Here is a 14,700-nt window from a genome sequence, read left to right on the forward strand (position 1 = left end):
CTCAGCTTGCAGGTGAGAGCGCAGTCGAGTCAACGACTCAGAGGATGAATGCGCCGGGCGTCTCACATTCATCATCAAGTGCAAGGGAACGTTTTTGGAAAAAAAGGGGAGGAACGCGATAAGGATGACATGTCATTCTAGAGGAGAAAGGGTCACTTGATACATTGTTGAACATATATTCGACTCCTTTCAACATTTGTAGGATTACAAACTATTTTGGATGAAAGAACTGTTGAGGAAAATTGAATAATAGAGCATCATCATAGAATTACGCAAACAATAATGGAAAGAATAAATACGATAGTAATCATATGACACACTTGTAAAATGATTATGTCCAGGTATTGCGATATAAATACCGGTAATAGTATCTCATCATCATAATTACAAATTAGTGAGGTCATTTATTTCAACAAAATACACAATTTAATTGCCACAGTCAAAAAAAAAACCAACTAGACAAGACTAATTATAAACGGCAAATGTGTCTGTGTTGGAGGTGTCAATCGGTGGCATGAAAATCTGCGGTTGACTTACCGTGTTCAAAAACACAATTACAACAAAATACGAATCACGTATCACCACTCCAAAAAACAAACATGTAAACGTTGGTACTTTTGGTCATGAGCTTGTCCGTTTTGATGAAAATGGCGCATTTATTCATTTGGTTGAGGATTTTATTCATTTTCATGATAATTCCCATTTGGTTTGCGTTCAGGTCTTGCGGTTTGTCTCGCTGAAGTTTGGCTTCTGTTTTTGTAAGATCAGTTAACGACTGACTGAAATAAACCACGACTGATAAAAATGGCAAGAAATTCTGACAAATAAACACGGTCACTTGGATACAAAATATGATCAAATAGAAAAGTGAAAATGTTTTTACCTGCGCATCCATGAGCAGGTGTCTCATGAGGGTCATGGATTTGGTAAAGGGGTCCCCGTCCTGCTCTCTGGTTAGGAAGTGATGCTCGTCATCACTCAGGCTCCACGGCCGGCTCAACATGAACCGAGCGATCTGGTCGTTGAGGCTGTTGAGCGACTGGACGGCTGCGTGCGGGGAAAAGACAAAGTCATTTGCGGCACCCACCAACGTCTTCTCATCTCATCTCTCGCACGCTGAGCGTTTGGTATGTCTGCATGCTAATGAAAATCCTCTCGATGAAGTCGCTGTGATCCTTCCTCAGCGAATGAAATTCTCGTTTTGGACAACAAGGGGGAACACATTAGGACAAATCCATTAGCCAGACACAGAAACCCACATTTGCTCAATTATTTGATACGATTCTTCCAGGGGACGGCCGCCGTCATAATGCCATTTATGTCTTGTTGCAGTTAATGGCCGTTACAGCAGTTTTTTTGCACCACTTTGTCTCACTGGGTTTGCGCAAAGTGGGTCTTTTTTGTGGTGTCAGACATTGTGGAAGAATTGTCTTTTCAACGCAAAGTCACGTTTCACCGCGGGGACGCGTGCACAAAAGTCAGCGCGAGATCATCAGAGAGAGCAAACATTCTGCCCTTAAACAGAACTTATCTACTTTTTCAATCAATTACTTAATTAAAATGGATATTGTGTGAGTGTGTGTGTGTGTCTCTGTGCTGCAAAAAGTTAAGTTTCACAGAATTAAGGGGGAAGAAAGGCGTGGGGGTTTTACGGGATTAATCAGCAGCAATACACTTGTGGTGTCTGCATGAATGAAGCTGTGTTGTAATCCCACAACAATGTTTTCACTGCAGGGAGGCGTGCATTGCATGTTAATGAAAAATAATTTACGCTCCACACTAGAGCTGGGCAATATGACGGTATATAGTGAGTGCAAAGACGATAGGAAAGTGTTTATCGTGTCACTTTTGTGCCATCTACAAATTTGAAATAAATAAATGGGCAATGCATGCTGGATGCTACGTAACCACACAACGCTCAAAATGTTTTGCAATGTGGCTTTGCAGTCTAAATTTACATTTTGATCTTGATCAAAACAAAGAAATAGCAACATTGAGCTTCACAGATGCTTACGTTTTTCCTACAATTGAACGACGGAGAAGCATGTGCGGGTAGTCTACTCTGCAGGTCGCGGTGAAATCAGTGCTATTTGGCTACTTTGGCCGCAGCAGCTTGCTGGCAATGAGCTTCGGCTATCTACTACCGCTCGTAAACACGTTGCAATTTTTTTTTTCCTGTCTGTAATCACAATCTCCATTATGGCGAATAAGATACACTTCTTACGAATGTCATTCCCAAAAAAAGTTTAAGAGGCGTAATTAACAAAAGACAGAGAAGCTATGTCACTTGCTAAGCTAACGTAATATGATCGAACGTGAAAGACCAAATTAAGTGCTTGGGTGCACTTCAAAGGGGTCTCGCTGGAAACACGTCAAAGCGTAGCATAATCCACTTTGAACAGCAAATCTCAGGCAATTTAATAATTGTCTGGAAATAAAAAAAGAGACAACAATTCTACAAACACTGCTATCCAGGAAACAGCGGTTATGGTTGTCACGGCATCACCCAAGTTAGTTGAGAGGGGTGGCCTAGAAGATGAAAAGTATATTCTATTGACGATGAGCGATTCAGAAAAGTAATGAATCTAGCGTACTTTTATTGTTATATATATATATATATATATATATATATATATATATTCATATTCATAATATGATTTGTTTTCACAATAGAGCTCTGCGTTTTGATTTTGCCATATGCACTCTAAATGTTCTCAAAAGTCCCTGAAGAAATTTGTAAAACTCACACACACTTTTTTAGCGATACCTTCAAATCCCTGCCGACAGTATATTGTCAGGCGGTAAAATTATTAAAAGGGCCAACAATATATGAGCAGGTTTAGACTCGCAGAATACAACAGCCAAGGTTAACTTTTCACCACAAGTATCAAAGATTTACGAGCACTCCTCGCCAGCCTTGTCTGGTATTCCGGCAAAGACTTTTTACGACGGCTCGACGGCCCCGCAGCTAGCAGGCATCAAATCAGCCAACGATAAAGGTGGATAAAATCTTTATGACAAGTGGCTGACAAGTGAATTTAAATCTCGCCTTCAATGTTTACAAGGTGCGCACATCTGGCCCTGTCGTTGTGCGGTTGGGGGCAGGAGGGGTCAAACAAGACGCTGCCACGGAAAAGATGACGGGCTTTCAAATTGGAAGAGCGGATACGCCCTCCTCTCTTCCACTTTTGATACAATTTCAGATACAAAAATCAGAACTGTGACACTTCAAAGTGAAAGGATGACATCATACGGTCAGGGTTTGGGAGTGAGTGATCAGGTTGGGGGAATGGTCAAAAGAACAAAGTGCGGTTACAGTCCAATTGTTTGGGTCGAATGAACAATCACATTTGTTAGGGTTAGGGGGTTATAGTCGGGTTCGGGGATTTGAAGGTTAGGGTGTTCGCGTTAAGAGACAAAAGTACAATCTCAGTCAAAACCAGGTCATGATATTTGGGATTTTTGGGAGTGCAGTTCGGGTTGGGTTTAGGTCTGGGCGATGGGGTCTAACAAATAATTTCAGCCGACATTGGTTAGGGTTAGCCTATTAAGGTTAAGAGGTTATAGTTGGGTTCGGGGATTACGTTTGTTTTGGGGGTTAGGATCGAATAATAATTTCAATCCACCAGTTAGGGTAAAAAGGAACCCTCGCGGCAATTACGTTTGCTCAATATGATTTATTTGGTTGTTAGTAACAGAACTTTAAGATCGAAAATCATTTCCAGTTGAATACATTGTGTAGAAACTTTATTTGCCCGTACGCCGCCATTGTTTCGATGCATTCTGGGTAGTGACGTAGAATGGTTGCTGGCCATACTGCTGCTCTGTGCTGAGCAAAGCAAAACAAATGCGAACTCCTATTATCATCGGCGAACAGGAGTCAAAATGCCACACTGCATGGCTTTTTGAATGTGATTTTCAATCAAAGGAGAAGTTTAAAAAAAAGTGAGGTAAGCCTCCAAAACTTTCCTGAGGAAAGGAAGTTAAAATAAACGTGGGAGGACACGGTTGGAAGAGTCCGCCTGCCCAAAGACCCCGGCTGTGCTCTCCTCGTGTGTCTGGCTATCGACGAGGGTTAAAATAAAATGCAGTGCCGACCATATTTCCTCACAAGGAGCCTCAACGCCCACGTGCATTGTGTGAAAACGTGGTAATAGACACACAAAGATATAAGGCAGACAAGCACCGGAACCATGCTTCTTCGTTAGCTGCAGTTGTAGACACAATTTCTGGTTGATATACAATATTCCACCGCCGCCTTTTGACTTTCCAACAATTCTGTGACAGAGTGTGGCATTCTGACTCTTTTTCGCGCGTGTGAGTAGTAGTTCGCATTTGTTTGGCTTAGCTCGGCAGAGAGCAGCAACAATTCTACGTCACGACCCAGAATGCATTGTGACAATAGGTGTACATGTAAATAAAGTTTCTACTTTAAACTGGAAATTATTTTCAAAAACATGATGCTATAGTTGAGATGAACGATCAACCAGATCTTAAAGAGCAAACATGCCATTACAGTCAGGGATCCTTTGAAGGTGTGACAGATGCATGTTAGGGTCAAAAGGACATTGTCAGTCCACAACATTTGGGGTTAGGCTCAATCACAATATTGGACCACAGAGGAGAATCACCCGTGTCAACTGATGGCGAAGTGAGTACAAATGCTATGTGTGAACATAAAAGAATGAAAAAATCCACCAAGCAACACAAGAATCAATCAATAAAAAGTACTTGAGATATTTGTAAATGGTATACTGTTATCCCCTTTCTGAAACATTCATCAAGCACATTCAATATTACTCTTTCACAGCAAGTCACAACAAGAACAAATCTCTGAACCCTGATGAGCCTTCAAAGGGATGCCACAGGGCTCCTAAGTAAGGCATAGTCATTTCTTAAAACAATACAACATACTTTGGTTGGATTATTAGACTGGGTGAAGGTTGTTTTCTGCAATAAGTACTTTGCTACTTTGGTATAACTGACCCAACAATGGCAGAAACAGGGGTACAGTCTGGAGCCATTCGAGGTAAAAACTACCCATATGCACCTCCAAAAAGTTCCAGAAGCAAAAAGCTACAGATGCTGCACATTTGGCCTCACATTCCATGTGAAATGTGCACAGCCCAGTACATTCTTTGAAGACAACCACGGGAGCAAAGTTACATCAACAATGAGCTCTAATGGGGCATGTGAACCCATACCAGTCTCGGGAAGAAGCAATAGAATGTATATAAGAAAACAAAGAACGATCAGGAGTGTGTTTATAAATGTCCAAAACACCCACTACTATTCTGTCCAACATAAAACTGTATCAAAAGTCACTCTTTGCCTCAGTAAGCTTTACTTCTGTGTCATATAGCCTCTGCCAACGCAATTTGACAAGGTTCCAAGAGCTCCATTTGGAGCCAAAAGGTCCAGAATGGTGGGAATGAACAATATGAGGCAATCGCACACCAGAGCGCTGAACTTCATTTCCAAGATGATGGTGCCAGAACAAATACCCTGTGCAGTTTTAGTGAGGCCAAAAGGAGTCCACACTGGACTGCAACCAGAGCAATAACACCACCTTGAACTGTCACATGCGAAAAGATGGACTTTTAATGTGGGTTGGGTTGAATGTATCAATTGGGGCTCGGCAATGTTGGCTCTTTGTGAAAGCCTGCAGCACGGTTGGCCACACCAGCATGTGGGTCCTATTTAACAAATCCTCTTGAGTAATTGGACACGTCACTTTTGTCAGTTTCAAGTTATTCCGGGAATCATTGTAGGTTTTTCTTTTTTGGCTACTAGCAATTCTATCCAATTCTGTGCGTCGATTAATTTTTTTTCTTTTTTTAACAAAAGCACATCTGATACGAGAGGTTTATTTTGGAAGACATCCACTGAAAACAAGCAGTCGCCTAGCATTTAACCTTGATCGATGGAACTAAAAATGTGTGTTGATGTTCATAAGCAAGATTGCGCAGAAGGAAAAAAAGAATGGAACAAAAAATATAGACCTTAAAAATACATTTGAATGTAAACGAACAACTGCAGTTTTCTTGTAGGCAATAGTTCATCTATTGAAAAGTATGGCTCACCCTCACACAGACACGGTTCAATTCTCTTATCCCACTTTCTCTTGGTTCTTTACTTTATTCTTCTTTACTTCCAATTCCTCCCATACGATCATCTTGGATTGTACAAAAAAATAAATAGTTCCACAAAAATGTGCAGTTCAAAAATTCTACCAAGATATTTTGCAGGATTATGCAAAAACTAGCTGGTAAAACGATGCAAATAAGCATTTAGTTCCAAAATAACTAGTTAATTAGCCATCTGGTTAGTTAGCAGGATTACTGAAATAAAATAATAAACGGTAGTTAGCTTGGGTGATAACAGTTGAGAATCCCTGAGCAACGCTCCAATTCATGAACAAAAATGTAGGGGCACATCTTTTAATCTTTGAATTAATCGAGCAGGGGAGTTTGCTAGCTATGGATGAACTTGTTTTTTTTTTTTAACCCTAACAGACAAGTTGAGGATGAACCAGAAGAGAGGCTTCATGTTTTCTTCCATTTCCGCGTCAGGAAAACTCATCCTGTGTCATCGCTTCTGTCCACACCTTGACACTCAATACTTGTGGTCTATTTATTTGCTGCTCATTAAATGTAATATGTTCAAGCCAAGTCGGAAACTGCACAAGGAAATCTCTGGTGGATAACTTTACAAGATTCTTCAAATGTATGAATAGAAAATGTGAATTTTAAATAAGACACGGCTCACTCTCACTGCGGTAATCCTTTCACAATCAAGCCAAATAATTTCTGCAAGGTTTCGCTATTTCAGTTGATATGGAAATAGCAGCTAATTGCTTGCAGATATAAACATACATAACACACAGACTGTATTCCCACATGCAAAAAGTTCTCTGCAGTAGATGGTAACTTTGCTTTTGAAGCCTTTTAGGTGTGATAAGTCACAGAAGAAAAAAAGTGGCTTGGATTCTGGTGCTGGAGGGTAGAGCTTTATATGCAGGAGAGGCAACGCTGCCCCCGTCTGGTCACTCACAGACATTTTCACATGATGTCATGTTTTTCTCAGATTTTCCCCGAAATCAACGTTGGGGTTTTTTCACCTGACCCGGCTGCACGAGGCGGCTTGGGTTCAGTTCATACTAATTGCCAGTGAGTAGAAATAGTCATCTGTCTTTCTATTGGCCCTGTAAACTGGTGATCAGTCAGTCCAGAGTGTAGTTTCCCTTTGGCCTCGAGTCAGCTGGGACAGGCTGCAGCGAGCCAAGACCCAAACGAGATTAAGCGGTGCAGAAAATGGCTGAACGGATATTTAATTGGCACACCCGGGCCTATAAATACACTCAAGTTCATGGGACTTTGGTCTAGCCAGACTTGCTCACTGTCTCCAAAGTACTTCCCATCAGGTTTGCAACAACCTTTGATATGTGGCTGTGGCCAAAAGAGTCATTTTGACTAAATGGGAGTTCATCGTCTCGGCCATCAATTCAGAGGTTGTATGATAGGAACATTGACACTGGCTATACTGTACACTGTACAGTATAGCCAGTGTCAATGTTCCCAAACTACGGCGCGGACCCGGCCCTCTAACCCTCAGGTCAAAATGAGCCATCACTGTGTTAAAAACGCCCCAAAAAACCCCTACATTTTTTAACTTGAAATGTTATGACTTTTCCTAGATTGTCCCCAACTGCAGAAAAATTGAAATGTTTTTATTCACATTTCCATGGAAGCTGTACAAAAAAAAGCTGTGTCTCAGATCAATTAGTAGAACACGTGAACAAGATGGTAGCAGACATAAACAAGACAAGATAGGTGGCGTTCTCGTAGATGGCAGAACTCTTTTTTTGTGGATTTCAAGGGGCTATAAAGAGGGAGAGTTGTTTAGGTATTATTTATTTCCTGTTTTTTCTGTGAAGAATTCAGAGAGGGTTATTTAGTTATTATTTAATTCATTAATAGTGTTATTATCCGTTTCCTGGCTTTCTTTTCTGTAAAGAACCTGGAAAGGGTTATTTGGTTATGTGTGGCTTTCTGGGAAACAATTTTTTTAAGCTCCCCTACGATCGTTGATGTTACAAACTGACACCGGCCCCCCATCAGATAAGGGAAAAGTTATGTGGCCCTCACAGGAAAATGTTTGGGGACCCCTGCTGTACACGGTCAAGTGTGACCTATTGCACAGCGACATCAGCAACTGTGGTGTCTCCCAGTGGAGATGGACGGGATGGCAGCGAAGGGAAGGTTCAGTCATCTTAACTAATCACGTTTATGACATCTCGTATTCCACCATGGTGGCTATTTCATCAGTACTGACAAATAAGGGGAAAATAAAATTAAAAAACAAGCACAGAGAGAAGTGGATTACCCCCCGCCCCCCCAAAAAAAAGTTTTGCAAAGTTTGACTTGCAAAGGGGAGTGGGGGAGGGTGTGTTTCAAATTGGAAATCATTTTATTTTCAGGCCACATCACCCTGGTGACGCCTGAGGTCATGTGGCAGACACGACAATAAGTACAGCGACACAATATCAAGGTCAAACAGCACAAGGTTGACATTTGCGCAAATGTCAGAGCCATGATGAAATATTTTCATCACGTTCTGCACTGAAGGTTCTTTCAAGTGCAGCTTAGTCGGGATTCAACGCGCTACTCATCCAGCCACTTCAGTGACACCAACTTCTCGTCAGACATCCGCACACCCACGTACGTACGTACACTTACCCGCACACACTTATTTTTTACTTTTGCCCATGTCGTGTGCTCATTAGCTCTTCCAGTTTTTAAACACGACTCAACTTTGTTGTTCTTTCATAACTTTGCTGCTGTGAATCGGGAATTTCTCCATTGCGAGACTAATAAAGGTTTTCTTATCTTAACTTTGTTCTTGGAACTTCTTCATCTCCACATGTAGGGATCACACTTTGAAAAATGCTGGGCTGTTTTCCGAGCCCAGTCCCTACTTAGCTGAGAATTTTGAGCATTTTGGGTTACTTTTACCCAAGGTTGTGTTCATTTACGGATCATATCCATCCATCCATTTTGTGATCCGCTTTATCTTCACGAGGGTCGCCGGAGTGCTGGAGCCTTGCTCACCTGAAGACGGCTGGGAAAGGCTCCGGCACAACTGCAACCCTTGAGGATGAGCGTCTCGGATAATGGATGGATGCTTTATTTAGGTTCAGATTTTATTAGTTTTATTATTTTTTTAAATGTATGATTCATTTATCGAGTGCCTAGAAAAAAAAGCCACAAAGTACAGCAATCCCGAAATAAAAAGTAAACTAAGCCAAAAATGTCATTTATGATATTAATCGACAAAGACAGGACATGTTTGCCTTACTATTGCTAATTTGTTTAGTTTTATCAAACTAAGATGTAGTTTCAGGTAGTTTTTCTTTTCATGTACTAAAATATTTGAGCAATTTTATTTGTAGTTATTTATGAGTTACCTTGTAACCGGGTGACCGATTTCTTGGCAGTTTTAACTACTAATCCATAAAACCGATTTAAAATGTCATATCTTCAACAGTCATTGGGCTAAGAGGGTAATGTAAAGTGACAGACTTTAAAAACACCCTGCATATACGTGTCATACTTTGTGTAAACGACGGATATTTTGTGGTCGGAACATTGAGGCGTTCACCATGCGAGAGAGTGTGCCTTGCATGTTAAAAAGAAGCACCCAAGAGAATGAGCTACATTTCATCACCACAGGGGCGACTGATGCATATTTATACGGGCGGCGGGGAGGGAGCCAACAAGACTCCTCCTCGGGAACGCGCTCGCTCTGCATCACGCCGCTGCACAACTCCCGAATGTTGTACAAGACCAGCAAGAAAGACGACGCAAAAGTTGGATGGACCTTGCAGTCCTTTGCCCTGAAACCATCAGGCAACGATTTCGGGGGATATTCCAATAAACGTGAATATTAGGACTTTATTGTCCTAAAATGGCAATTGATTTCTCATCACTCAGGTTATGTCGTGAACTTTCTCATGTTGGACTGTTTGGCTGCTGTTTCTTTTGTTTGTCCTTCCCCCTTCCTCCCTGGTCTGGAGAAGAGGCCCGATGATGATGATGATGATGATGACCCAATTGTATGTCACTGTACGGATTCTGCTCTGACCGACTTGGACAAGATCTGCGCAGACGGGGCGGGGCTAGACAAGATTTGGGGTGGACCAACTACACATGGGGATGGTGCTTTGAAGAATTTTTTCACTGACCAACCGGGTCGGGTTTTGAGGAGGGACTACCTCTCCGGCGGTGACTTCCTACAGCGTTTCATTTTGATAAACTGACTTTAAAAAAAAATATATATATATATATATATTAGAGCTGTCAGTTTAGTGCGTTTTTATTGGCATTAATTTAAATGAATTTTAACGGGATTAAAAATTTTCTCGCGAGATTAACGCGGCACACGTCACAAGCGGATGCTACGTTGCTCTATAAATACACCAGAAAAAAAAACAAGCGCGCTGCAGAAGTCCACGCCCATGTCTGTTTTGCCAGCCACGGCAGTGCGAGACACTGAAAACAGATACTTAAAGTGTTTATGAATGGAAAGTTTACATTTAAAAAGTCACCATATTGCTCCACTGACAAGACCAAAGTTCTTCTCTCTCTCTCTATCATACAGGTATACGATGTATGCCACTGACGCGATTGTTACTTGTTTGGAACTATTTTGTGTGGAAGGTTACAGTGTGTTGTGTCCATAAAATAGAGCGGGTGGAGCTTCTCTGTGTTCGTCTGACAGTGACAGTGCGCTACAGTGGTAGCGACCTAGCGAAAGTAAAATGTCTCCATTGTTGTAATCGAACCAAGTGTAGTCATTCGAAATGAGGTCTACACAAAACCGTAGAGAGACTTCCGCGCAAGAAGGACCAACACAATCAACATAGCCTGACTGTGTTAGAGGGAGTGACCCCCCCCCCCTTTCAGAATGGTTTGCTCCTGCAGCACGGGGGAAGTGTTGTGCTTGTTTGTACGGCCGGCAGTTTCGAATACAGCGGCACATAATGAACACTGGTGTCCGGTGTCTCGTTATTCTTCAACAAACATACAGAAACGGAGTGCTGTGTTGAAAGCAAACTTGAGAAAAATGAAGTATGCAACCATGGTTTAAATCCACTATAGGCTGAGTACTAGTGTACCTTAGATGTGCACTTTATGTTATATTGCTCTGTTTTGATTTCATTAAAAAAGCTGTTAAAGCAGCTGTGTGACAAAATATTTTTTTCACCCTTATTGATGGACAGTAATATTGTGTGAGAGATTATGTGTGAATAACTGCACCAAGTGAAAAATGTTCATGTAAAATTGAAAATCGAAATTGTTATTTCAGTAAATATTTGCATTTGGCACATAGAAAACTGATTCATGATTCCATGTTGACGAGAGCATTAAAATGGGGAAAAAATAGGATTAAAATGTAAAAGGAAATTCAGAAACGATGAATGTATGAGTAATCACGATTAATTTTTTTGTTCATTTGAGTTAATTATGACAGTTGCATTTTAATTAAATATTTTAATCGTTTGACAGCTCTAATATATATATTCTGACATCGTATCGCACATATTGTGTTAAATGTAGCCCACTTTGGATTAATTGTAGATTGGTCATCCTGTTCCATCCATTGGTTCTGCCATCTGTGGCCCCTTCTCAAGGTTTCTCATTTTTTCAATTGTTTTTATTTGGCGGTGGGGGTTCCTTGCCCTCCTCGGCGTTAAGATCTTTGGGAAGTCTTTAATGTTTGTCAACGTTGGGCATGTGAGACTTTTTATGATTCCGGGCTGTATAAATAAATTTGACTTTACTGGACATTACATGGGTGGTGGCTCGGTGGTCCAGTGGTTAGCACGTCGACTTCACAGTGCAGAGGTTCAATTCCAGCTCCGGCCTCCCTGTGTGGAGTTTGCATGTTCTCCCCGTGCCTGGGTGGCTTTTCTCCGGGTACTCCGGTTTCCTCCCACAGGATGATTGGACACTCAGAATTGTCCCTAGGTGTGGGTGTGAGCATGGACGGTTGTTTGTCTCTATGTGCCCTACGATTGGCTGGCAACCGGTGTCCCCCGCCTACTGTCCAAAGACAGCCCCCCGCCGTGCGACCCATGTGAGGATAAGGCGGATGGGAAAATGAATGAACATTAAATTTGGAAAACACTGACTTATTTTTCATCATACATCTTTATTTTTATGAAGTCATCACTATTTTCTACAAAAAAAAAAAATTTGGATGTAATTTTTCAACTTTGGATTTTTTTTTTCATAGCAAAGCTCAGCAGTAATGGCCTTGGGGCTTTTTCCAAGTTACTCCCAAAAAAACACATGCAGAATTTCTATGAATAATGCATCCCTTTTGGTACTTAATTGTGGTGAGTCCACGCTGGCTGGCAATGCGGCTGCAGATAAATGGGAAAGAGAGCGAGTGTGGAGTTTCAAGCAGAGAGTGGGCACTAGGAGGCAGATATGTGGAGTCAGCAGACATTCCAGTACATGACCCAATGATGCAGAAAAACACAGCTATGACAGCAAACACAGAAACCGCTGCCGTGGAGAATAAAATTCACTCTGGATATTTGTAATAACAACATCTTTTTACTTTCTTCTCTGTTCGTGTCCAGGAACCAGGACGGGATTTCCTGTTGAACATGTTAAGCTATTCTGCAAAAGATGCTCCCTCTCAAAAGCTCTAAAGCTGCGCGTGTGGAGTTGATGCGGCAACGAGCACATTCGGCTACTTTTAAGTGCTAGAGATGTGAGGGCGTTAAATCTGATGGAGCATGTTCACAGTAGGTGAATACACAAGTATATTCAGCTTGTGTGCAGCGACTTGAAATGCGTACACTCACATACACGGGTTTCAATTTAAAACAGAAAAAATGAAGAGCATAACAACCACCGATACCATGCCCCTCATGAGGGGCATGGTATCGGACAAAAACTAGTTCAGCTAACAAATATCAGACAAAAACTAGTTCATTGGGAGGATTACATAGAAAGACTCCAGTGATGGAACTACCGTTGTTAAGCACAAACACTGAACCCCAGGTGTGAGCCAACTCCTCTTGCTCTATTGACTGCCTTGAAGGAGTTGGCGGCGAGGAGCTAATGAAGATGCATGTGTCTCGCCGCCAGCAAGGAAGTCGAGGAGCTTATGCAAACGCAAGTCTTTAAACACATCATAAGTGAGTATGTTTATATACGAGGCAAACAAGTGATACAGACTAAGTGAGGCTGATTGGATCGGGCATTAATTAAACGGAGCAGCGTGTGGACGGACGCTTTCACCATTAGGATATTTAAACTGGGCCCAACAAGGGAGGCTCTGCTGGAATTCCTTAACACCGCATATGAGGGGGAAGGGGGGCATGCAGACTTCACACAGGAGGGCCTGAGATTTGAACACAGATGCTCAACGGTGACGCAGATGTGCTAACCACTTGGCAACCGTGCCGCCATGACGACAAAGATTAGCTACAAAGGTCAAAACAAGAAGTGAGCCAATGATGATACAGTCAGACCATGAAGGAAGTACTTCATTAGAAACCCAAGTCAAAGCAAGCGGAGACCAAGCCAATCGAGTGCGTTAAACGTGCTTTTTTTATGCTTGCAGGTGCAACATATCTGGTCACCACAAGGTTAAAACGCATTCAGATTACAAACGGTATATATGAGCAACATTTGACAAGTTATTCAGTGCACACGGGTATATCTAATGAAGTGTGCAGGGAGCGTACGGCATTTAGAATGTAAAAATAGCGGTGATGCTCTGGCTTTGAACCTCCACGGAGACGCCTCTCTTTGGCAATAACTGTAACGGATGCGTCATAAAGCCCCCCCATATGGAGACAGATGCAACAGCTGAGAATTTCACCCAAGAGGCCTCATCTTGCCTTCCCACACTATGATTTTTATTTTTTTGGGCCATGACATTACAATAACATTTCAAGTGAAGCCTTTCAACGTTGCTCCCGAAAACCTTGATAGCCTCCACTTGTCAATCAATAATTTAGCCTCTGCAGCGGTTCCCTGCGTACCACCTCATATAACTGCATTATGAATATGATGCCCTCGTCGTGGGATGCGGACTCCTCATCAAACTGCTGATGTGCGGAAAAAAATCATGCAGAGATGATCCATGTCTTAGTGATCCTAAAATGGAAATATGACTTTGTCATGGCTTTCGTACAAATAGTTAGGTCTGCCCACGTCTCAACTGTAAAGTTACACAACCAATAAAATTTGGGGTGAGCTGCCTGTGGAGGGGGGGGGGGGGTTCTTTAAATCATCAGATTGGGCTGTCACTGTTGTGGGTGTCTCCACTGAATGTGCTGAAACCATCTACTCAACGTCAACTGTCAGTCAGATACCACTACAAGTCCTGGAATCAAAGATGCTAGCTTGTGTAGCTTTTTTGTTACGCCGACAAATAACTATATGATTGAGACATGAAACTATCCAGTACAGTGAAACTCCTCTACAACGTAATCATGTTTGCAGCACGACATTTTTCAAAACGGGATTTTTCACTGGAGCAAATTTTATGTCCCATTTTATTTTGCTTCCTCCGTCTTTCATTTTGATCACTTTTACCCTCTCTTACAGCATCAGGGCTCTTCTCGTCTTAGCTATTGACATCCAAAGGTCCGTTTTGTAGCCATTTTAGCAGTGC

General features: G+C 41.9%; 1 protein-coding gene across 2 annotated transcripts in view; it reads right to left on the reverse strand.

Annotated features, from left to right (window-relative positions):
- kaznb (kazrin, periplakin interacting protein b) overlaps positions 1–14,700 on the reverse strand; it is a 107,603-nt gene that overhangs the window by 85,741 nt on the left and 7,162 nt on the right. For both annotated transcript variants that reach the window (XM_052075681.1, XM_052075683.1), the window contains one exon: positions 884–1,047. In XM_052075681.1, the coding sequence (XP_051931641.1) occupies positions 884–1,047 (164 nt within the window). The remainder of the gene's footprint in view (positions 1–883; positions 1,048–14,700) is intronic.

The sequence above is a fragment of the Hippocampus zosterae genome, chromosome 9 (assembly GCF_025434085.1).
Source record: "Hippocampus zosterae strain Florida chromosome 9, ASM2543408v3, whole genome shotgun sequence".
Lineage (NCBI taxonomy): Eukaryota > Metazoa > Chordata > Actinopteri > Syngnathiformes > Syngnathidae > Hippocampus > Hippocampus zosterae.